Here is a 24,053-nt window from a genome sequence, read left to right as displayed (position 1 = left end):
ATTGTGTTATGATATTCTTACCCTCTTGATGTTTCCCTCCTGCTGTCCCTCCAGGAACTCCAACAGCTCGGCTCGTGTTCCGTTGTTCCAGATCAGGTACGGGTTCTCTGAGTTACTATTCAGCAGCTTCAGGACCTAAATGAACAACAGAGGATATGAAACTCAGTCTGCTACAGCTTTCTGCCATGCATACATAACCCCACCTATCCAGCTGTTCAACTGACCTCAGCTGGAGATCCTGCGCCGAGCTTCCTTGAGATGTACGGTGTCAACATGGCAGCTAGGCTCTTGCGGATGGTGGGGTTCTCTGGAGGTGTGCCGTCCACACCGTTGGTCTCTGAAACAGGATTGTTACCGTCTGGGGTGTGTGGCGTCTGGGTGTAGCCTCCCAGACGGCTGAGGGCTACCAGGCTGAGCTTGGCCAGGCTGTTTGCAACCTCCTGCTGGTTTGTGTCCTGGCTAGCCTGAACGCCACTCTCCTCCAGAGTGTAGTCGTAGTTGAAGAGGTGGACCAGCAGGTGCCAAAGCACGCCGGCGTGGTACAGATGAGTCTGTAGGAAGAAATCTATGGCGAAGGAGCTGACGCACTGTACTGCCAGGGATGCAGTTTTTGGGAGACCCTGAGAGGAGGCGAGGAGAGACAACATGAATCACTGCCGAGTGAAAATTAATCTCTTTAATTACTCGTTAAAGCAGCTGTCTGGTTTCAGAACAAGTATGAGGATAACAGTGAAGGCGCTACATGTAGCACTTTAATATTACTAAATAATTAACAGATGATGAGACATTACCATTAGCAAGTAATTGAGTGGCAGTGGTGGCCGCAACAGGGCTCTGCATTTAATACAGCTTTTTATGTTCTCCAAAATGGATTCGAGTGAAATGATAAGATGTTTTTTTGCCGTAAAGGTGTAAAGAAAAGAGAGGATGATGATATTTACTTAACTAAAGCAAAAGAGGGAACCTAAACGAAAGAAACAAGATTTATTGGCAGCTGCTGGCAGCCCCAATACTAATTCTAATAAGATTTCATAAAAAAATAATATAACAATGTCTTATTGATGTTGAAAAATAGAACACATAGCACATTTATGAAGTGCTGTGTCAAAAATTAACTGTATTTGGACAACATCATTCCACATTTCTTTAATTTCTCTTTTCATTTGTAAATAAAAGACAGAAAACTTGGAAGAAAGTAAACAAAGTAAGTGAAAGACCGTCACCTTTCCGTAGTACAAGATGTGACAGAGGTCCCTGATGATACTGGGCAGTTCGATGATCTTTTCCCTGCATTCTTCAAACTGAGCTGCAACGCTGTAGCACTTACAGATGTGCCCGCACACCTGTGGCACATTAAAAAAAAAGCGTTAAAAAAAATTGTAATGTGGGGGGTACGTCTGTCAGCTTTACAGAGAGAGAGGTTACTCTACCTGAACAGCCATGTCATCAGCCTTGCTGGATGCTGTCAATACAGCGACACACCGAGAAAGGGCATCCAACAACACCTACGTATTCATAGGCAGGAAAAATGTATTTCAGTTATTTAAGTTTCACAACACAACACACAAATATGTGGACTTGTAACATTGAATTTAGACAGGATAACCCTCGCTGATGTTTCATACCTCGATGCCATTTTCACGGCGCAGCTCCTCTGCATTAAGAGCAGAGCAGTTGACTGTGTGGAAGGCCAGTTCAGCCGCAGCCGGGAGCAGAGGGGAGGTCTTGGAGAACAGCTGATCGTCCTCCGTCTCCATGGTGATTGTTTTGATGAGCATGGGGTAACCGGCGTATTTGTAGGGTTCCAGTTCTGTTTATACACAATAAAACGGTCAGAGGAGTGAGTTTCTACACCAAGCAAGTCATTATCAACTAAAGTCACTTTTTTACTGTTTTAATTCATTCATTGTTTCTGTCAAGATGTATACAGTGAAAGATGAAGAGCAAAAATGACAGACAGGAAGTTTATCGATCTACATACCTTCTTTGTGTCGGTTAAAGAGGATGCTCTGACTTTTGAGGATGAGGATGATGTTTTCTGGGTCAGGGCCGTCCAGGATTCGTGCAGACTTTGTACAGAGGAACTCGTAGGCCTTGTTGACTTTCTCAAACATGTCCTGAAAGATACAACGAGTTGATATGAAATATTATGAATATTCTAAGCACTGAGGTACACAGTATGTCAGTAATGATCATACTACACACCCTGCCCTCTGGGTTCTTGTCAGGATGGTACTTCTGTGCCAGTCTGAAGTAAGCTTTCCTGATTTTGCTCTCCTCATGCCTGAAGACAGAAACGCCAAACAGAAAGGCATATTTAATAACAACAACTTACACACAATTAATAATAGTAATAAAAAAAAGACAAATAATGTATTTCTCACATCCCACTCACTTCTAAATGGCCACATATCTCATGTTTATTGCTACTAATCACTAAGGATGATTCAGAATTCAAGAGGAATAGTAACAAGTACTAAATAATTAAATGCCACTCACTGCCCCTGTCCTTTGGGGAGGTTGAGGACTTCATAGGCATCATCTACAGACATAGAGGGAGGCTTCTTCTCCACCTCCCTCTTCCAGGCTTCAAGAGTGTCTTTTAGCAGCTTCACCTGTGAGGATAGTGGTGGTGGTGGATTGCAATGTTAGAAGAACCCTTTCTTAGTAAATAAAAGCAGGTATTAATCAGGAAGTACAACCATGGATAAATAAGGATAATAAGAAAAAAAAGAGACATACAGCATCACGAATAGGCCAGTTGGGGAAGCGGGTGGTGTCACACAGATGTCTGAGGTAGTAGATGTTGCAGAAGAGCTCGTTGTCAAGCTGAGGGAAGCTGATCACAGGGATGGGGCAGTACTGGTAGAGGGCCCGCGTGTTACTCTGCAGCCTGGGGCTGAAGTCAGCTACGTGAGCAGCTATCTTCTCAATCATCATCCGCCTGGAGCAGAGAGTTCAAAGAGACACTATTAAAATTCCCGTAAACCAGATGCAGACTTTCATTGCTGCCCTTCTCACTGCAAAATCTCTCTACTCTGCCTTTTAAAGCAGACTAATAAGTCATGAAAGAAATGACTTCCTACCTCATCTCGCTGCTCCAAATGGCCTCAGGTGTGTCAAACTCTCCGAGGAATATCTCAGAGAAGCGCTCAGCCTCATAGTTCTCCAGATAACACACCATGGCTTCAGGTAGCACTGGTCCCAGAACACTACGCTGCACTATGTCCTGACCCTTAGACACAGAGCACAACAATCAAATGTCATTTTTAAAAAGAACATAGGATTCTTAACTAATCGTAATCTTTATGGTACAAATCTGTATCTAAACTAAACCAACTTTACCTCCTCTGATTTGAAGGCTTGCTTCAGGTGAGTGTACTTCAGGAACCTGCAGGGTTGTCACAGAGGTCAATATTAACAGTACACAAACACATACACACTACTTAAACCCTTACTTGTGCCAATGTGTAAAAGCCAAGATAAAACTAAATAAAATGTGGGTTTCTGCTGATAACTTTGGCATGTTTATACAAATTATTCATGTGTCATTTGCTTGTGGTGTGTTTTCACCTCGCTACGGGAAGCACATTGGAGCCCGTGTACATCATGATGAAGAAGAAGACCCCTGTTAAGTAGAGGCGCTGCAGATTAGGGTTGTCCTGCATCACCAGGTACATGACATTGGCTACCTTTTCCACCAGGATGGGGTCAAAGGTCAACAGCAGCTGGAGAGGACAATGCAGAGAAAGGGGAGCCAATCAAAACATAATTTTATTTAATTAAACAATCAACCAAAGATGCTATGGCAAAACTTTAAAGACAATCAAATCAGAGTCAAACTGTGCGATACCTGGACAATGTGAGGGAGGCAAGCGCTGTCACTGATCATCCTCTTGATCTTAGGCAAAGGACGGATAATGGAATTATCTTGATCCCTGGGAAATAAGAGGATAAGAACGTATCTTACAATGAAGGTCTAATGGCTTTGTGATCTAAGCAAAATGACAACACATATTAGATTGTTTTGACGGAGAAAGAATATTACACTAATACATAAAAGAAAGCTGCACACATGCTGCCACAGAGACGTTTTGTGTGGTCCCCCACCTGCTGGGGTAGTAGGAGCACATGGTGATGAGCATGTTGAGGATTAGTGTAGCCAGGTCGGACTCATTCATCACCGCCTGTCCTGTGGCCAGGAGGCACCATTTCAGCTGGGGAATAGCCTGCAGGGGGCGCCAGCCGTCCATCCCCTGAGCCCAGCAGCGTGTCTTCGCTGTCAGGACGCCCGTGCTCCAAAACTCCTGCATCTAGAGAGGGAAAAATAAAAATACAATTAAGATTAAATAATAACAAAAAATACTGCAATGACTGGGATAATGCACTCAAAATCAAAACTATATGTGCAAACAAGATGTTTATTAAACTATCCAGCAAATTATTACGTTAGACAGGCATTATTATTTCCTCTTTATTCCATTTTGATAAATTGTTGTTTGCAGGAATTACATTTAACTTTATTTTCAAATTGATTTTACAGTGAAAAGTTTTGCCGGAGCTGGACATTTCAAGAAGATCACATACCTCCTCGAAACTGAAAGGTCCTCTTCTTTCCTTGTCTGCGTTACCGAAGTACCACTCCTTCTCACTCTCCCTCTTCATGTCTGGTGATGCTTCCAACACGTTGCTCTGTGGGATTTAAGAAGACCTTCATTTGACACTGTAGACAGATTAATTAAATGCAGACCCAGAGTTTAAGATTTGAACACATGGATCAATGTTAAATTCATTCTCATCAGAGAATTAAAACATCTAGGGGGATATTTACTCTTTCTTTTTTTTTTTAAAAAAAAGAGGTGTAAAATATGGGAGGAGGGAATGGAAATGTATACAAATAGCTGCTGCATCTGAAATGTGACATTTGAGATATATGTTTATATAACACTAAAGCTATAGCCATGTGTTTACCTGTAGCGGCACAGTGGCTCTGCTGGTATGCAGATGGGCCAAGGTGAGCAGGTCCACTAAGATACGCACTCCATTCGAGTCCATCACCTCCTTCACATTTTTCTGCAAAGCAAAAGATTGATTATTTAACAAGAGAAAGAAGCGTGAGACATGAACATGCAACTCCAAGAGACACAGATGCTTTGATTAGCTTACCTTGTTTAGAATCAGTTTGTTGAGGAAGAGGATGAGCCTGTCTCTCTCCAGTTTGTCTGTACACTGTAACCACAGAAACACATTTCCAGGTTGGTAAAATAAAGCCAAAATAACAAGCCGTTGTTAATGTCTTAACCATATGAACACTTGTGATGACATTTTGTTTGTACTCACTCGGTCCAACATGCCCACGATGTATTTCGTGTCTGTGAAGGTGCCGATCTCCTCGAAACATTTCCCGTAGACTATTGTTAGCGCCTGCAGGCACAGGCACTTCATTGTGACTTTGGGTGTAAGCAGAAAGCGATGGTAGAGCTCGTTGAAGAACTCATATCTAAATGAGCGGAAAGGAGAAGCAAAAAAACATCTTTTAGGATCCAGAGCTGAATTAATACCATCAGTACAGTCAGTTTGGTTTGTTGTACTGTCGCCTTACGATCTCTTGATGACGCTCGACTCTTCGTTTTCATCCTCCTCCAGCAGCAGACGCAGGTAATAATCTCCTATCTTTATCTCATCTGAAAGGCACTCATATTTCACCTGCAAACATACACAGGCAGAGCATATTTCAGTTTTAGAATCCATCCAATCCTTCATTCTTCACAGCAATTTACAATATACTGCCTATATAAAGCCTAACAAGCCATTTGATTGTTGTATCACACATTTTTTTTCAACAAATTCTAGCTGAACACAAACCTCAAACTCCTGGTGGTTCCAGGAGATGACGGTGGCATTGCCGAGCTCACGGTCCACGCCGAAGGCACGCATCTCGCCCTCCAGCGCGTCCCGCAGCTCCTCCCTCGTCTTCAGGTTCCAGATGAGGTTGGACCGTGCGTGGTCGAGCTGGAATCTTGAGAAGACAGAAAAACAGATGAGGATGGCAGAATGAAAAAAGTGGTGGAGTACGTGACCTAAAAGTCAGAGGCTTTATTCATTTTTGTCCATCAAAACAACAGAATGTACTATCCTGTCATAGTGTCCCTAAAATACAGCTAAATAACTCTAAACTAGCATTGTGGTTTCTTGGTTAGTGATTCCAAATTCCCCAAAAACTTGGAGCTGACACTGTACTTTGAGTATAATACAATCACGGTTAGTTAATGGGTCAAAAAAGCTAGAATGAGGTTTGAGGGCCATGTGGTACCTGTAGTAGAAAAGCTCCCAGTTGGATTCGATCTTTATCCTTTGCCGTCTCTTTCTCAGGATGACAGGCTTTTGATTCGGGTTCTGAAATCAAATGAAAGACACAAAACTATGAAAAACTATCATAATGCACAGCTTCCAACATTTGTCCGTTTTCAGCATATGGTATGAAGAGAGTTGTGAAGATAAAATGGCGACAACATGACCAACAGTTTACACAAACAACAACAACAACACCAAAATTTAAATGAATGGCACCAGTATGTAAAAAAAAACAAGGTAACAACAATTGACAATGGAGAAATTAAGAAGAATATTAGAACAAAGAAACAAACAAAAAAAAAACACCAAAAAACAATGTCATCATAGCACCAACATAGAAAACAAGGTTATGAAAACACAAAAACCAAAATGGGATCCCAAAATTGGATGCGTTCTGTAATCCTCGCTAGACGATAACAGGCCTTTCCCCCAAGTGTGCAATTAAAATACCGACATGCTTCTCAGAATTACAATCACATATTCTCATGAATCTGTTGATTCCTGTTGCAAAGAGGATGTGGCTACACAGCATTTACAACCTTTAAAGTTCAGTATGTTATACCACTAGAAAGAAACATTTTTCTCTTTGGTGTCATAAAGTGATGCTGCAATTTCCTGCATAATCAAACATGCTGGTAAGTAATGTAAAATACCATTGAAGAGGCCAGCACAGGTCACCTGGCAAATGTACTTCTGTTTATAGTAATTAAACTGAACTTATGTCTCAAACTTAAATTGGTCATTATTTATTGATGACAAAATGCTGCAGATAGCATCGTTAAGCAACTGAATAATATATAGACGGTACGTCACTGTAGACATCCTGTCTATTATCAGCAGGACAAGAAGAGAATCTTTTATGATCTAATTGTATAACATTGATGAATATTGTTTTGCTATTTTGTGAGGAACTGTTTTCCATTTCACCCAGTTCATTCCGTCCTAAAAGCTCCTGTTAGGTCATTGCCTGGCTGAATTAAAAAACACACCCAACGTATCACATGAAGATGGAAAAATAGTTTGTTGAAAAGAGAGAATATGTAAAGAACGTGGATCCCATTGGTCAGTCCTACTTACCAGGTTATTTCTGTCCTGCTGCATTGTTTGACAGCAGAGAAACCACACAAGACAAGGGGAGGGTGGGGCAGAGACAACACAGAGAGATTATTGTTCCTCGGATCAAACAAAGATGAATCTCAAAAAAAAAAAAGGGTAACAGGTCACTCGAGTACTAATAAAAAGAGGTTGACATACAAAACTAACACTAAATCCATCAGATGTATTAGCTGAGTATCCACTGTCTATCTATTGCTAACAAATTGGTAACAAACAAGTATACATGCAGCTTGTGGTAAAGACATGAAATGATGGCTGTGATTTGGTAACATTCAGTGAAAGCAAGCCAATCAGACACATGTAATTGATCATCTTAAGCCATTTTGAGTCATTCAATTCAATACCAGTGTAGCCAGAGTAACAGAAAGGGAAGACTGGTTACTTTTGAGGTTACATTATAGCTTTTTTTGAAAGTAGATTTGATTTGTGTTTTGTTAAAAAGCCAGAGAACAGGCAGCAGTGACCAAAAGTTTTGGTCAACAGTCCTGCTGTTGCCAACTTCAACCCGCCTGCACAGGCTGAGTCTCAATCACATTTACTACATGCACTTGTGACATTTAGTTCCGACATGTCATCACATTTGCATCCTAATAAAAAGACCTTCAAATGTATACAACATTATGGTCACATTCAACACCAATGATGGCCTCTGGTGCACAGCAAAAATACACCTGTGATGAAAAATATCTGTCATAGCTGAAGAAAAAAATGTGTTAGTCATTTATGAACAAGTGTGCAAGCGATTCAAACAGCGAGGCGTGTATCTTGAAAAAAGAAAAAAAAAAAAATCAAATGTGATTTTTATCTGGACATAAACTGCTTCCCCAAGGTCAGGCAGCCTCACAGCTGTCACAAGCTGGCACTGCTCCCCATGCAAAATAGCTGCAGCAATGGAAAAGTATGTTAATAAGTTTGCTTCTGGATTCTGCAGTACTGTTCAGCATCAGCAGGAGGAGCAACTGTTAGAGACACCTGAGCAGACAAAGTGAGCAGCAGTAGCGGTAAGCTTGTGTGATAGATAACAGATAAATCAGCCCTTTTAGTTCCTTTGCAAAGGGAAAGAAATCCTCACCTCCTTCTGGGCTATGCCCATCTTATCTCTCCAGTGCATCAGTACTACATCCGCCTTCTCCTTGGCAAACTTCTCCACCTCTTTGGCTGCTTTGCCTGCTATCCGCTGCCACTCAGGCACCTTGTTTCGGTTGAGCTGGTCCTACAGGAAAGAAAGATAAAACAACAATTACATTTAAAAGATGCCAAATGACTTATCGTACTTTTTGTTCATTCTGCAAAAATCTACAGTTGAGATGCGTTTGTGCAGATACCGTGGCAATTTTCAAGTTGTCTCGGACGTGCATCCTGTCCACGTCTTTCTCCGGGACTGGGTCAGGACTGTCCAGGTAAGCCAGCAGGCCTGTTGGCTAAGATCAAGGTGAAAGAACAAAGCAAAGTGAAATGGGTAAGGATTTAAACAGGGTTGCTCAGCTGCCAGACAAAAACATTGGCTTATGTCCTGGAATACTTTGCCTCTATTGCTATTGTTAATACTAATAGCTTCTACCATGACTACTGGACAGGCATCAGATATTTGTTTAAAAGTCAGAACTGGGCTGATTTGGAGACTTACCAGTATTCTCTTCAGGAGATTCATGGCAACAGGGTTCTCTGCTGTCCACAGACCCACCAGATGGCGACTCAGTTGTCTAATGAACAAACAACAGACGCACGTTTTTGAGCCATTTTTTCTTACTTGTCATTTATCAAAGTACAAACACAGTTGATCTGCACAAAAAGTAGTACACACAATGTAACCAGTATGAAAGATACTATACAAATAAAGTTTGATTGCTACGTAGGTAAGAGTATTAGTGAGTTGGCAGCTACCTGTTGGTCAGCATCCTCTGGTCGGCGCTGATGGTGAACAAAGACGTGTGCAGATGTCTGGGAAGAGCCCCCTCACTCAAAGCCAGCTCTTGCATCTTAGTGGCTATTTCCTTGTCTCCCTCCTAAACGTAAACAAACAGGAGTCAGTTATCACAGTAAACCTCGAGCCCTCATTTTCATACAATTATCATTAAATTAAATAAACATTCACAACACTGTAGAGTAGACCAAACCCACAGAAAGGCTTACCTCAATGATGGCCTTCATCACCAGACCAGCTCCCTTAACGATCGCCATAGAGGGATGCTAGAGGTAAGGATAATCACATTACTATCATCATTAGAGCTGAAAGGGTTCATCAAAACAATGTTAAGTCAGAAAGAAAAAGCCTTTGGCTCCTTAACTGCCCCACCTGGAAGAGTTTGAACAGTGTGCGTCCGTTGGAGGCGACCATCTCAAGCAGCATGTCAAACTGCTGGCCCTCAGTGGTTTCACTGTAGGGGGCGCAGAGGGCAAACGTTAAGAAGTCCAACAAGGAGCTGATAACCAAAGCTCCTGTTCCATGGTCCTGGGGAAAAAAACAAAAAGAGAGAATGTGAGATAAGATTTGGGAAATTGAAAATACTTTTGAAGTTTTTATCCTGAGCTTGTTGAAAATAAAAAGAAATGTACCACATTAGTGATGAATTTTTCAAGGAGGTTTTCCAGGAACTTCTTAGAGGACAGCAGAGAGGCCTTGTTCAGCTGCTCCTGCCTCAGGTCATAGTCGTCGTGCATCGGCTGGAGGGAAAGATGAAAGAGACGGACTCAGCCAAACAGCGAGAAGCACATACATCAATGGAGTTGTCGTAGGGTTGATATTTAGGTGATACTTACACACATAAGGGCGCAGAGCATGTCTATAGCAGCATGTGTCACACCGTTGTTGTTCCTTTTTAAAGCTTTTACCGTCTTAACTCCCAACTTTTCCCGGAACCTGGAACACACAAACATTACGTTCACAGATTTACCAACACCCTTAAACACTAAACAAAACTACAACAGCATATATACCATACGAATACTGTAATATTTAAAGAGGTCTGGGGTTGGATAAGCAAAAAATTTATTGCTTCAAAAATGGTTTGTTGTTTCTTTCCCTCACCAACTGTCACATCTTTAATTGAACTCTGAAGCGAACATCATAAAAGAAGTTTTCTCTTAAAGCAAAAATATGTGTGTATTTATAGTGATCTGTGTCTTGTGGTTGTGTGAGGGGAAACACCAAACTACTCCAGCAATGAATCTTTCAGGAAAACCAATTGTGGCTCATTGGCAACTGCACAGGAACAAAGAATAAACAGTAAATACAGTTCCTCTCATACATCTCAGTGACCCGGAAAGACCGTAAGGCTCTCGAATATATGAGATATTCAGGAATGTAAAGAACAGAATGAGCAAAGCAGATAGTGGGAGAGAGATGGAGGCTCAAAAAAAAAAACAAAAAAAAACGGAGGATGAAATGGCGAGAGTGGAGGGTCAAGACAAATCGAGGCAGACAGCTCGACTGAACAGAGTGAAGTGACATAACCTCCCTTCTGAAGTGCCTGTCTCAAAGCCTGAGATGAAAGCAGAACGCAGATAAAAGAAGAGAGGGTAGATCGACAGCCAGCTAAGACAGACTCTGGAAAAGACCGGTAGGATAAGAAATAGAGACAGACAAAGGGCAGACTGAGATGTATGGATTCATATTTACGTTCCATCTGTGAGTCCAGACCCTTGACCAGACCTTGGAATGACAGAGCATGCCTGTTAACAGCAGCTCAACAAAAGTGTACTTTATAGAAATACAAGTAGGGAGGTTACTGTAGAGTGACACATGTGCTGCATTCTTACTTAGGCAGCTGGGTGAAAGCCTGGAAGCCAGCCTTGGAGGCCACCAAGCGCCGGATGGCCTGGAAATGGCTCTCCAGCTCAGCGTTGAGAGCGGGCAGCTCGGCCTCCTGGGATAAAAGAGCCAGGATCGCATTGTTGATGAGCTTCTCTTTGTTCTCAGAGAAAAGACCCTGAAGAGAAAGAAAAAAGGAGAAGCAGAGAGGGATAAAGACGGGGGGAAATGAGTATGAGTACTGCTTGGGCAGACGGACAGACACGAGTCACATAAGGATTGAACACACTCACATCTTGGGTTACTGCATGAAGCACTCCGCTGTAGGATATGTTAGCGTTGAATCGGAACACTGCGTCTGCAAAGTTTCCATCTAAGCAAAGGAAGAAAGAATGAAAAAAATGAGACAAAACCTCAAAATCTTAACAATACTCAAGAGTTTACAGTCACCCTAGTGGCTCTTTGAGGCTGTACTTATGTAGAGCAAAGCCCCAGATGAGCCTCTCATGTATTAACATTACAGTCGTTTCACAGAGATACAGAAAATATATATCTGGAGATCTTAAAACAATCCAGAAGGTCATTTAATAACACTTGCCGCTGTTCTGGAGGCATTTCCAGAACCCTTAAAGACTCTTCTAACCATCCACTGCACAACAAAAAAGCCTTTATACCACGTTTCCAGGTTGCACCTCTTTGTCCCTAATCTAAGCAAAGATGGTAGCTGGAAATGACATGCCTCTTTGTCCAATATGTACAACATGAACTACAATTGAAAATTTTATTATCAGTTATGTTGCTATATATTGATGTTTCATTTGATTGATTTTCTGGCTACCTAGATGAAGAAATAAAGCCGCAACTTGAGAAAAGTTTTGACCTTATACAGTATATTATAGTTTTTGTATTGTGATGATTAGAGGTGTTTCTGAGGATTCTGGAAATATCTTCAGATCAGTGTTAAATGGTGAATGACCTTCAGGGGTTTTGGATTACAGGTTTGTTTCAAAGTCATATGTAATACAGGAAAGGGACAAACTGGGGCTCAGCTGTGCTCAATGTGCAGCAAATGCTCACACTAACCATGCTTACATGCTGATGTTTAGCAGGTATAATGATTTCTGTGTTTACTAACTTAGTTTAGCAGGTTAGCATGCTAACATTTACATCACAAAGTAGAGCTGAAGGGAAAGTCATTTGTTCTGCAGGTATTTAGACATAAAAAAAGAACAAACTAAAATTTTGACTTGATATTGATGCTAAATGAAAAGTCAGGGGATCACTGAAGTCTGAGGGTTAATCCTCTGGGGATCATGAATGTCTGCACAACATTTCATAGCAACCCATCTAATGACAGTTGGTGACATTGTCATCCCTAGAGCCATACAATTAGAGTGGCTAAAAACACAAAGTGGACACCACTGTCCATTAAAATAAAAAAATAAAATATAAATCTAAGACAATTTGAACACATGATATAAAAATCCAGTAAAACATAATGAATCTCATGAGATGAAGGACTTTGACTCACTGGGAGGTGCTGCAAGGAATTTGAGATGCAGACTCTCCACCTCCTCATCCACGGGCATGCTCAGTAGGCCCCATCTTTGCCCTCGCTGCGTGGGGGCCATCTTGACACAAACGTCCCTGTTGCCTGACGCACGGACTCCATCGAGCAGGCTGGCTAACAGAGAGTCCCTACGGACGCACATAAACAAACAGACTCAGCTAAATACATTACAAATGATCGGTGGTAGAAGAGAGTGCACGAAAACAGGAAAGAGTCAAGGCTATGCAGCGGACACACATGCACGAAAGCAAATTACTCATCTTGTAAATGAGGTAAACAGCACAGAAAAAACAATGCAAATGAGCGATGCCAAAAATATATCCGAATGTTGACCAAACCAACAGGGCTTGTACATAAAGAAGGGTGTACACGTTATGTCTGTGTACCTTTCTGTGGAGGAGAACTTCCTGATTTGGCCTTTGATGAATTCAACTGTAAACACCTGAGGGTTGTCTACGTCACAGATGAGAGCAAATACCTGAAGGGGGATGAGACAAGAGGACAAGAGTGAGAAAAGCGGGGGGGTGGGTGGGGGAGGGGAGAGTTCATTCATATCACACAGACGCAGGCGTTTCTGTTCAACCTGTTAACGTGACGTGATGCGGTTCATACATAATGAAACAAAGACAGAATAGTCCAAATGGTTTTTAAGTAAAAAAAATGTTTCAGTCTGAAATTTTCATGACATGGATGTAAGTTTAATGATGAAGCTCACCTCTCCGAAGGGTTTGATGGTGACTATGTTGTATGAAGCCGGGTCTCTCTCCACCAGACATGTCTCCGTCAGGGCCAGGATACGCTTAACAGGTTCCTGGAAGAGAGCGAGACGAAGCATAAAGATCAATGATAATAATGACTCGTAAGACCAAAAGCTGATGGGAATAAATATAAAAATAATATATACACTGTGGGAGCAGAGGCAGGCAATGAAACTGTGGATACTGCATGATTCTGGCTATTTTAGATTTCCTAGACACTGTTAATGACTGCAGATGAAATATTAAGTAAGTAATTACCATCCAATTCATCACAGTACAGGGTGTCACCAATCACTGATTACACAAAGGATCCACATAAGATACTTTTTCACACACATTTTCCTTACACTAGATAAGAGTGAGCACCTCAGTCTGACAATTTAATAATAATACAATACATGTAAACATTAAAATTAAGTGTATTTGAGACAATTTCACACCACTAATGATTATTCTGTTACCACAAATATATTGTTAAAGAAAAAAATATCAAAGGAAATAATAATAAGGTACATTTAGTCTCATTATATTAATAGTAAAATATGAATAGCGTAGCATTAGCTTCTGTATCACTATACTGTAAGTGCCGGTGAGCTATGATTTTCTAATAACTGCATAAGAAAACACTTTTTATATATCATCAATATTTACATTTCTTTAAGGATCAGTGGATGTGCTGATGACATTAAATGAAATCTGATATTGTCTCACTGTTGAAAATAGGGTCTCATTATCATACAAACAAGAGTGGGTCACTGAGAAGAATAACGAGAGGCTCTGACCGGGTGGCGAGGGGTGATCTTCTGCACCACGAACTCAGCCAGCGAAGTGATGCTCTCGTCTGAGCTGTACTTCCCCAACCTGCCCGTCACAAAATCCTCGAAGGTCAGGGCCTCCTTCCTCAGTCGTAGCATAATGCCGATGAAGTTCCCGGCATGCTCGATGGCGCAGCGGATGATATCATCCCGGTGCTCGGAGGCAAACAGATGCTGAGAGAAAGAAGAGAAGCAACGAGAGAGAGAGGGAAAAATAAATCTAAATAAATCTTTTTTTACTACAACACATAACAAACACACTTCAACTCTATGAATACATACGAGCCTGCTGAAGCCGCCATAAAGGATGCAGAATCCTCCCTGGTAATCAGAGAGCTCCACGAAGCCCTCGATGTTGCGGTAGTCATAGGAACAAACCACTCGGTTGGTGTGAGGGTCGATCTGGTCGATGCCGCCCGGAGTCACCTCTAAACTCACGGACTTCCGCGTGTCACTCCAGTGGTGCTTGTAGCAGTTGTAACGCTGCAGATGTGGGCGTATGTGTTGTGAGCCATTCATTTTGGTGTCACAGTGGCAAATATACTGTTTATTTAAATTAGTAATTAACACCCCCCCCCCATTCATATCTTTATAGATCTCAGTACTTACCCTGCCAGTTATCTTTCCCTCTGAAAACTCTGTTCTGAATCTCTGAGAGAGACAAACAAAAGAGTCAGCTGTTAAACCATCACTGTGTAACATTTATGATGCAATGTCTTCATTGCATGATTACGAGTATGTTTAATTGGTTCAATGGGGAAATACCCGTCCTGATTGCAGTTTCGAAACACATCAAAATGAGTTTATTTCTTCACAATAACACACTATCTGCTGATTCACATTTGTGGTAAACACCTACATACAGTCTAAAGGCCTGTGATTTGCAAACACTGTGTTCCCAGCACTCAGTGTTTTGTACATTAAGTGACTTTGCAGTGATTTTTTTTTTAAAACAACACAGCAAAATCTGCAGTCATGACTCAACTAGAAAACACGAATAAGCTGCATCTATCCAACAGGATCCGAGACCCTGTTAATAAAAATGTGCACGAGGTCTGTTTAATCACTGTGAAGCGTTGCAGCTGTGACTGTTCCTCCTCACCAGTGCTTCTGTGAGCAGCTCTGTCCGATGCTCTGTTGAGAACTTGAGCGTTTCCGACTTCTTGCCGCTGCCTTTGCGGAATGTGAGGCTGAACTCTGTTCCCTGACCTTTTCCTACCGGACCGATACCACAAATGTCCCCATAAGGCCACTAGCAACACAAAGATAAACATATTGTTATTGTCACACACAAGCATTTAAAACATAAAAAAAAACATATTTCAAAAACAGCAATCGGTGCAGTTATTCCTTTTAAAAGTAACCATGAGGCTATTTTCACTTATTAACCACACAGGATTATGACATGTTTCATGTTGTATTCAGTGTTAAGACATGCTGTTGTATGTTCACTGCAGTGCTGAAAGCACAAGAAGTTAAAAGCATTGGCTTTCAGTAAAAGTGCAATGCGCTTCAAATGGATTTTCAATAGTCACATGGAGCCAAGAACAGCACATCCCACAAGGACCTGTGAGGCGCTGATAGCTGCAGTATAGAGGAGTTTCCTGAATGACACAGGACTTAACGTCCGTCCGTAACAGGCTGCGTACATACTGACCTGATTTGTTACTTCTAGCGTGGTAGGGTTGTAAGTGGTAATGCCATGGGTTCCCACTGAGAAGACTCGCTTGTACCTGGAACACAGAGAGACAGGATGAGTCAGAAAACGCCTTCCCTTCACCGACTGTACAAGAAATCAACACCTACAACAGCCCAGGCAGTCACATGACATTATGTGGGAAACAGGGGAGAATGTGTGACAATCTTTCAAACATGTGTGGGTTAGCTGAAGCAAAACTAACAGATCCAGACAACGCCCTAAACATCACTCGATTAATTGTCATCTCAAGATTTTCTCATTTGCCAAATATATCTCATGACAGCAGGTGCGTTCGCGGCCCCCGCTGAGGCCCTCTTTGAACCGATGATGAGTCAAGGTGACATCACTGTGGCTTATTTACCTGATGATATCATCCACATCCAGGTTTGTTATGTCATTTTCCTGACATTTTTATGAGCCAACAGTTGAGATAATGTACAGGGTGCAGGGTAAAAAAAAAAAAAAAGATGTTAAGAAAAGATTACCAACTGCCAGTGTCACAGCTGCAAAAGCCAGCCAGTGAGACGAAGTGAATGTGAAACGTGTGGCCCTAATTTGTGCCACTACCGTTCAGCGTAGACATGTGACACCAGACTGAAGTATTGCAGCCATGATTTCTAAATATATTTCCTGCTCCTATTATTCCCGGCTGTAACTACTACTATGTATTATCGTTATGTCTGTGAATGAATTTAAAATGAAATGACACAACTTCTAGTAGGTTGGCAGCTCTGTACTGAGTCACTCTCTGACACTGAGACAAGTAACACTGATTCTTGGGAACCGGTACGAGAGCGGGGCTTTCTCGCATAGTAAGGAGGAAGTGTGAAATTCGATTTTGCCAATGTTTCTGCATGTTACAGTGAGTGAGTCTCTGCACACAGGCTTGATTGCTGTGTGGTCTGGTGAAAGTTGAAGCCTTGCATGCAGCTCTAAGATCTGTCCGATCTAGACTTCAATATCTCAACAACTGTACAGACATTTATGGTTCCCAGAGGATGAATCCTACTAACTTTGAACTTTCTCTGACTCATAACACTTTGTTTGGAGCTTCATTTGAAAGTGGGTCATTTTGAGGTTATGTTTATTAAAATAATGTATTGAGATTTGGGGAAAAGTTAGTAGGAAGTGTTAAATTTAAGGTTAAATGTAAAAAAAATGTAATGTATCAGATAAAACATACAGTGGTACATGTGTGTTTGTCTGTGTACAACATGTTCCTTTCACATCATCATTGCACCCTTCCCACTGAACATGCTGACTTGGCTTCTCTCTCTCTTTTTTTTTTTTTTTTTTTTTTTTTACACATCCTCATAAGGCCTTCACAACATTAAGTGGCCTGGTGAAGTTACCATTTAGGCAGCTAGTTCCATCAAAACGCAGAGTAAAGGGAAGTCAAATTGAGAGGTTACTTCCGCACGATGCATTTGTACTTGTATACGGAGTACATGACACAAACACCAACAGACAGGACAGACAAGAGGCCCGGGGCAAGGCCGAAGTGGAATATTAGGTTCAGGCACGTCACACAGTCAGCCTCCCTTCTTCTCCACAATTACACAATCGTCATGTCCTTTTTATGTATCTTACTTATTAAAAAGCTAAAACAAATAAAACTCAAACCATCTCTAATCACACAGAGATTTCTTATCCACTATTCTGTCACCTTAGGCCCAAAGTCTGAGACCACAACTCTGTCTTGCTCTGAGGGTGCTGCCTCTTTAGATGTCTTGACCTTGTTGCTAAATGGCTGGTTTAACTGGGTGTCAGCACAACCCTGGTTAATTATTCATTCTCTGTAGGCTGATTTTTTATTTTTTTTATTTTATCTCAGCACACAGGGAATATTAGCCCCTCTATGGCTGGTGTAATGTAAGGCTAACAATGCAACATTTTACATTTTTACTTTTCCTTTGTCACAATATCAAATTCTCCACAGCAAAACCAGTCACTTAGATTGTGTCGACGTTTTGGAAATTCGACATAGCTGTGATCAGCGTCTGATGATGTGTATGAAGAAGTCTCATTTCCTGTCTGTTTTAATGAAACACTCCCTTGAGTTACTAAGTTAACGACCCATTTCTCGCTTTTTTTACACACATACTATATTCAATACTCTGATTTTCAACATTTAATAGAAGCAAGCGGAGTCGGTCTTTGAACGGAGCACGAGCATGCTTAACCGCATCATCATAAAAAACATTCCTTTGAAAGAAAATCGGAAAGTGCTAAAATGAGAGACGTTTTCTGACTCAGACAAGCTAATTACACTATAAGAGGCAATGGACTAAGTGCCTCTCTAACCAACTTCATAATCAAGTGATGCGGTGATAAGTAGAGCAGCTGGAGGTTTGACCATACATGGAGAAGACAAAGCGTCCTGCTATGAGTAATACCTGCATGTAGGATGGTGCGGTGAGTTAAAATAAAAGCTTAGTTAGGAGGTAAATAGAAATTTAAATATCCATAACAGTGTTTTTGCATGTTCTTCTACAAATCGTGTATCCTTGATATCACTGCTGACCATTGTATAACTCAATCTGCTGTGGTTTACATTTCCATTCACACAAAGATATGAAAATCAGCTAGCAGAGACTTGAACCCACAGTCACGTGGTCAAACGATTTTCAGTGCAGTTTGCTTTAAAAAAAAAAAAAAGTCTCCACTGAATTATCACGCAGCAGTCAGATAGATTTATCATAAATAAAAAGGTAGACATGATGTCCACAACTGTGGATGAGCAGTTTATTTCCACACAGCACCAGTATGAATGGAAACCAATAGCTGTGAAGGCAGGAGTACATTTGGAAAAGTCTAAATCACTCTGGTATGCCATAAAAAATGGTCAGCACTAATAAAAGAATATGTCAAAAACAGTGATATGGTCCTTTGACTCTTCCATAAAGGAACTTTATGAGGAGAGAAGAGCAGACAATAAAATAAGCTTTACAGCTACAGTTGTGATGAGTAACAGGTTACTCTTCTTTTGCTTTGTCACTTTGTCATGTACAGCACGTCTCTAAATGGTTTTCCTTCCATTTCCAAGGTTTCATAATGTATCACATTTAGCAACTTCCTGCGTCTGACTTAACCCTCTCAACTGCCTCTCCTCTTAAAACAAAATAGGCATGATTTCTCACAAAGAAGCTGAAGATTTGTATGACAACATTAAGAGCTAGGACAACACTGCATAATCCCATTACCAGACTCAACAAACACTGGATTTCATAGATGCAGAGAGTGGTGGTGGAAAGAGAGCAACAGACCAACTGCACAACGATGGGAACAACTAACAACTAACACTAACACATTACTGGAAAATAGAACTTGAGCATCTGTAGCAGCCAAGTTTCCTTATTGTTTAAGGAACAATTTAGAGAGGTATTAAGGATTCAAAGGATATTCAAAGGAGATTGTGATTTGCATCTTTATGCTCTGAATAAGTGCAGAGAAGTGCTCTACTTGAAAAGCAAAACCCTTAAAATGACACGGAAAACTCTGAGGGATCCATTTGTGCAACAAAGCAGGGAAAGACCTTTCATCAGGAGGACACACACAGACAAATCTTAACCCACGTTTGGACTGCAGGAACTTTCCCCGGGGACTAAGAACCTTTGAGGAACTCAGTTCCTCGACCTGTGTTTCCACTGGAGGGACCCAGGTCTAAATTAAGTTCCAGGGAGATTGTTTTACCCCCAAAAAAAGTCCCTGCTCGGGGGGTAGTACTTTCCAAAAATACAGGAACTTTGGGGGGGTGGGCGTGTGCAGGGATGACCGTCGCTCATTGGTCCAACACACTCAGTGTGGCTGCTTCAACTTGTGTAACGCTTCATTCATAAAATAAGGAAGTGCTCTAATACAAATGTAGGACGAGGGGAGGATATTTCTCTTCAATTGATGATGTAAAAGGAAAACTTAGGCTTTCCCGTCAGATTACTGAGTCATTTTAAAAAAGACAAGAGAAAAAGAGAAAGAGATAGTGCGAGCCAGCTGTGAGCATGAGAAAGAGAGAGAGAGCAGCGGTGGTCAAGCGATTAGAGGGAGCGGTGGTAGCGAAAACAAAGCAGTGAGTGAGAGAAATAAAATGTTAATTTTCTGATGGCTTCATGGTGGTTATGTTCTAAAGCAGAAAATAAATAACCGTCAAACACTCAAAAGATGATTTACTGTGGAGACAGACGCTCTTAGTTTGTTTTATTTTCCTCTTTTTCATTCATTCATTACATCCAACTCATGCAGCGATAAATACAAAGAACAGGATAAATCTGTGTTGTTGTTTCCTCGTGTTAATACTGCGTCTCTAAATGCGTTCCTCATGGGGCTAATTTGCATGATCTAGCTAGTTCTTCAGATGTGGTGAAAGCACAACCTGGACTGCACTACAGGGACTTTAAAGTCATGTCCCTGAGATTAGATCCTCTGGGTCCAATGTACCTAGAACTCTTGGTGGAAACGGGACTTAATATTATCTTCAAGCAAGGGTCTCAGGATTTTTCAACGAAATGTGATCATGAGCACAGCGAGAGGGGAAAAATGATGTTTGATGCAGACTATACACTTACTGTCATTTTAACTGTTGCAGAGAAGTTGATGTTTTAATCTTTTATGATCAGAGTCTAACCCAGTCTCAAATCTTCAGGGATTTTGACAAATATGATTGTCACCGCAAAATATGAAACACTGTTAAGACACTTACAGGAAAAGAAAATAAGGGAAACTGCAAAGCACGACCACATCCTCGTGGCTTTTTCTCCTTCAGCTCTCTGCAGAACAGATAACATGATATTCTACATGTCTCCTGAACTGCTGTATAGTCAAATTTATTTAAAAAAAAAAAATGAAACAAATATGTTCAAGCTGAAGCCTAATTTTGTTACTTATCTGCACTTGATATAAGCATTCAGAGTTGAACGGCTTACGTATGCAAAGATGTAGTTCTTTGAGAAGTGATGCTGAATCCTGTGTCTACCATACTGCGAGCCTATAATCACATTACAAAAGTACTATTTTTACATGGCCGAGGGGGCACGCTAATCACAGATGAGTCTAATTAAAGTTTTGCTTTTGGGAACATGTTCTGTGGTCACAGGGAAGAGTTGTGCTCCTTTCATCTGTGGCGAAGTAACTGTTTAAGTAAGAGATGATCCCGGGGCTTCCACGATTCATTAAACTATTTGGTGAAAATTGGTGTATTTTGCTTTTTTAAACAGATTTGTTTTCTTTGCGTGTCACACTGGCAGAAAGAAAAACATTGTCTGAATGCTTTTTTTGGGTCTGAAACAGAAAAGGTTGGTAAAAAGTCAAACTGCCTGTAGTGTCTGGTGATAATATGATATTAGATGAAATGGTTCATACTGATAAAACACCTTCTCTTTCTTTTGACTTATCAAAGCTCCATCTGTCTCAAACATGTTTCTTACAGCAGACACGCATATGACACAGGTCTATTGAATTATAATTTAGCTCGCATGTGACCCATTTATACTGTATGAGACCGCTGCTGTTTGAAATTAATCTTTGGTTGGCAGCGTTCACACACTTATGTCTGCAACAGTACTTACACTTCACTGACTTCCTGCATGCTAACCCTAACTCTCACAGTTTCCAGTCTGCTGACAGAGACTCTTGTTAACCGAACTACCGTCTGACCGTCGTTTAACCGAGGTCAGCTGACGTGTTTCGACCTATTCGGATCAACCTCCGATGCCTGCGTCACCGGGTAGTTCTGAATGGGGGTATCCGTCTCCGCTGTCCGCCTCGCATACATCAACGCTCGTCTCTGCCGGACACTTCAGGAAGCATTAGCGGGATGAAGCTCTGATGATGGCTAATGCTCTGCGGCCCTGCTTAAGTTACCTAAGTTAATGGGACAAAGACATTTAGAGAGCAGGTATTGGTAATGTGATCCCGCTGGCTCTCTGCTCAAACTGGAGCTAGTCCACTCTTTAGCTCTGATGGCCACCAAGAAGCTACACCCATGTGTCCCATGTGATTTTAGGCCTATATTGGCTAAAATGTGTAACTTTAAAAATAAGGAGGAACCCTATCCACAGCTAAAATCCATATATCTTAAAATGTGTAAAACACTTCATTAGTAAAAGATGAATGTGGCACAGATACAGTGTGTTGGCCTCATTCTACTGTAATATACTGTACCATTTTACATCTATTTCCAATGCACTGCATTAAGGTCAATATGATACCAGCTCCACGTGACTCAAACTGTACACACTCACTTCCTGTTCTGAGAAAATTCAGAAAAAGGGTCAATTTTGAAGACAAAACTATTTGTTCTACATTTGAGTACATAATGATCAACCTTATAATTGTCATAAAGAAGATAGTAAACATGAAAGAAAGCATATTTATCCAGATATGCCTCCCAACATCTTTTGACAACTAGCTACTAAATATCAGTGTGCAGTATTGTATAGTGTAAGTAAGTTGAGTAACATATGTAATACAGTGTTTATAGCACAAAAATTTAATCAATGTAAGACCTGTCATCTTAAAAGCATGATCGGTCACTTGCAGGTCACACTACTGCTGATCAGTGACTGCTGACAGTGGTCTGCAGACCTTTTTTCCTTGGCTAAGATAAGGAAGTCAACACAATGGAAGCACTGAGTCAGGATTTCAGGATTTTCCCAAACCTCCTCTACGAGGTGATGAAGAGAATAGCTGAGGCTTAAGTTGCCTTATAAACCAATACAAAGGTGATGTGAAAGACAGCGCCACCGGCCCTGAAAACTTATGGGTAGGGTTAAAAAAAACAAAAAAAACAACTTACTTTCCCCTCCAGGAGTGTTTGGTGGTGTAGAAACAGGCCAGGTCTTTGTTGTCTTTGACGACATTCATCTTTTCACAGGACCTACGACACAGGATAAAAGCGGTTCACACATATTAAACACGGAAGGGTTCAGAAAACAAGTGGACGATCTTCATTCGAGCATCACTTGAGGGGAAGCATTATATCTTTTAGCACCAGATCTCTTTGAACTCCGATGATAAAATAAACACGAGAGGGCCTATGTCTCAGTTAATATCAGTTTTATAAAAAGAAAACACAAAATAACCTGCATGCAGATGTTTTCAAGTTGTTACCACATCAAGTTTATGTAACATTCATTCCAACGTACCACCACACACACACTTCACACAGTCATTCAACATTTTGCAGCTCGATGGGAGAGACTCCCACCAGACACTCCCTGGGCTACAGAACTAATACAGAGCAAACAGTGATTATCCAGTAACACAGAGAGGAGTCCGTCGCTCCATGACTGACTGATTTTTTCTTGCCATTACCTCAGTTATGAGCCATAGCATCGATGCAGCTGGTAGCACATGATTCCCACTTAATAACAATCCTCTCTGATATCTTGAACCGCTTCGTGCATGCATTTTCACAGGCGCCTTTTTTAAGATTAACGCCGGTCGGTGAGAAACCGCTAGGATACGAATTGCTCAGCAAAAGCAGCAAGGAAGTAAAGGTCTCCCATTCCAGGCTGATATCATAGAGACAAAGACAACACGACAGAGCACCAGCTGATCATGTGTCAATAAGGTCTGCTGCAAAGCCAGTGTGGTCTATTGATCGCCTTTAGATAAACAGGGGGTTAGGCTATGTCTTGGCGCAGTGCCTAATTTGAATGAAAAATCACTGTAATTTAACTTTAAGACAGCTAGACGAGAGATTAACTAGGATCCATGTTCTCATCACCACACCTAAAGGGTTTCCTTCTTCAATCAGGACAACACACAAAGCTCAGGTGTGACACATTATGCTACACACTGTTTCAAATACGTTACAGATGAAGACTACAAAGATAAACCAGTCAACAGACTGGAGTAGAGCAAAGGAAGAGAATAACTGTCTCTCCTATCCTTAGTGCAGTAATTTTCTGGTGGCTGCACTGTGACAAGGGGAACCTGTGTCAGCACTCTGCCAGGATCCTGGAAAAATCTGACTCCAGTTTTCCTTCCTCCC

At 41.3% G+C, this 24,053-nt stretch overlaps 1 protein-coding gene across 4 annotated transcripts in view; it reads right to left on the bottom strand.

The window, feature by feature from the left end:
- The window catches only part of LOC137172867 (dnaJ homolog subfamily C member 13), a 32,717-nt gene that overhangs the window by 6,583 nt on the left and 2,081 nt on the right, over positions 1-24,053 (bottom strand). For 2 of the 4 annotated variants that reach the window (XM_067577452.1, XM_067577449.1), the window contains exons 2-42: positions 22,854-22,934; positions 16,022-16,097; positions 15,467-15,616; positions 14,974-15,015; positions 14,647-14,847; positions 14,332-14,538; positions 13,507-13,602; positions 13,178-13,269; positions 12,753-12,919; positions 11,515-11,594; positions 11,230-11,399; positions 10,231-10,330; positions 10,027-10,134; positions 9,767-9,922; positions 9,604-9,660; positions 9,355-9,476; positions 9,098-9,173; positions 8,796-8,891; positions 8,543-8,683; positions 7,432-7,449; positions 6,314-6,396; positions 5,866-6,019; positions 5,603-5,706; positions 5,341-5,500; positions 5,167-5,229; positions 4,972-5,073; positions 4,588-4,692; positions 4,111-4,313; positions 3,854-3,938; positions 3,574-3,728; positions 3,346-3,391; positions 3,087-3,235; positions 2,743-2,944; positions 2,500-2,615; positions 2,206-2,284; positions 1,982-2,117; positions 1,626-1,810; positions 1,431-1,505; positions 1,224-1,343; positions 225-620; positions 22-135 (exon numbers count right to left, since the gene is read on the bottom strand). In XM_067577452.1, the coding sequence (XP_067433553.1) occupies positions 22-135; positions 225-620; positions 1,224-1,343; positions 1,431-1,505; positions 1,626-1,810; positions 1,982-2,117; positions 2,206-2,284; positions 2,500-2,615; positions 2,743-2,944; positions 3,087-3,235; positions 3,346-3,391; positions 3,574-3,728; positions 3,854-3,938; positions 4,111-4,313; positions 4,588-4,692; positions 4,972-5,073; positions 5,167-5,229; positions 5,341-5,500; positions 5,603-5,706; positions 5,866-6,019; positions 6,314-6,396; positions 7,432-7,449; positions 8,543-8,683; positions 8,796-8,891; positions 9,098-9,173; positions 9,355-9,476; positions 9,604-9,660; positions 9,767-9,922; positions 10,027-10,134; positions 10,231-10,330; positions 11,230-11,399; positions 11,515-11,594; positions 12,753-12,919; positions 13,178-13,269; positions 13,507-13,602; positions 14,332-14,538; positions 14,647-14,847; positions 14,974-15,015; positions 15,467-15,616; positions 16,022-16,097; positions 22,854-22,921 (5,055 nt within the window). In that variant the 5' untranslated portion in view covers positions 22,922-22,934. The remainder of the gene's footprint in view (positions 1-21; positions 136-224; positions 621-1,223; positions 1,344-1,430; positions 1,506-1,625; positions 1,811-1,981; positions 2,118-2,205; positions 2,285-2,499; positions 2,616-2,742; positions 2,945-3,086; positions 3,236-3,345; positions 3,392-3,573; positions 3,729-3,853; positions 3,939-4,110; positions 4,314-4,587; positions 4,693-4,971; positions 5,074-5,166; positions 5,230-5,340; positions 5,501-5,602; positions 5,707-5,865; positions 6,020-6,313; positions 6,397-7,431; positions 7,450-8,542; positions 8,684-8,795; positions 8,892-9,097; positions 9,174-9,354; positions 9,477-9,603; positions 9,661-9,766; positions 9,923-10,026; positions 10,135-10,230; positions 10,331-11,229; positions 11,400-11,514; positions 11,595-12,752; positions 12,920-13,177; positions 13,270-13,506; positions 13,603-14,331; positions 14,539-14,646; positions 14,848-14,973; positions 15,016-15,466; positions 15,617-16,021; positions 16,098-22,853; positions 22,935-24,053) is intronic. The other 2 variants (XM_067577450.1, XM_067577451.1) reach the window with 2 other exon arrangements.

Source organism: Thunnus thynnus, chromosome 21 (genome assembly GCF_963924715.1).
Source record: "Thunnus thynnus chromosome 21, fThuThy2.1, whole genome shotgun sequence".
NCBI classification, from domain to species: Eukaryota; Metazoa; Chordata; class Actinopteri; order Scombriformes; family Scombridae; genus Thunnus; species Thunnus thynnus.
Note: the sequence above shows the minus strand (reverse complement) of the source record. Positions and strands in the feature narration are given on the sequence as shown.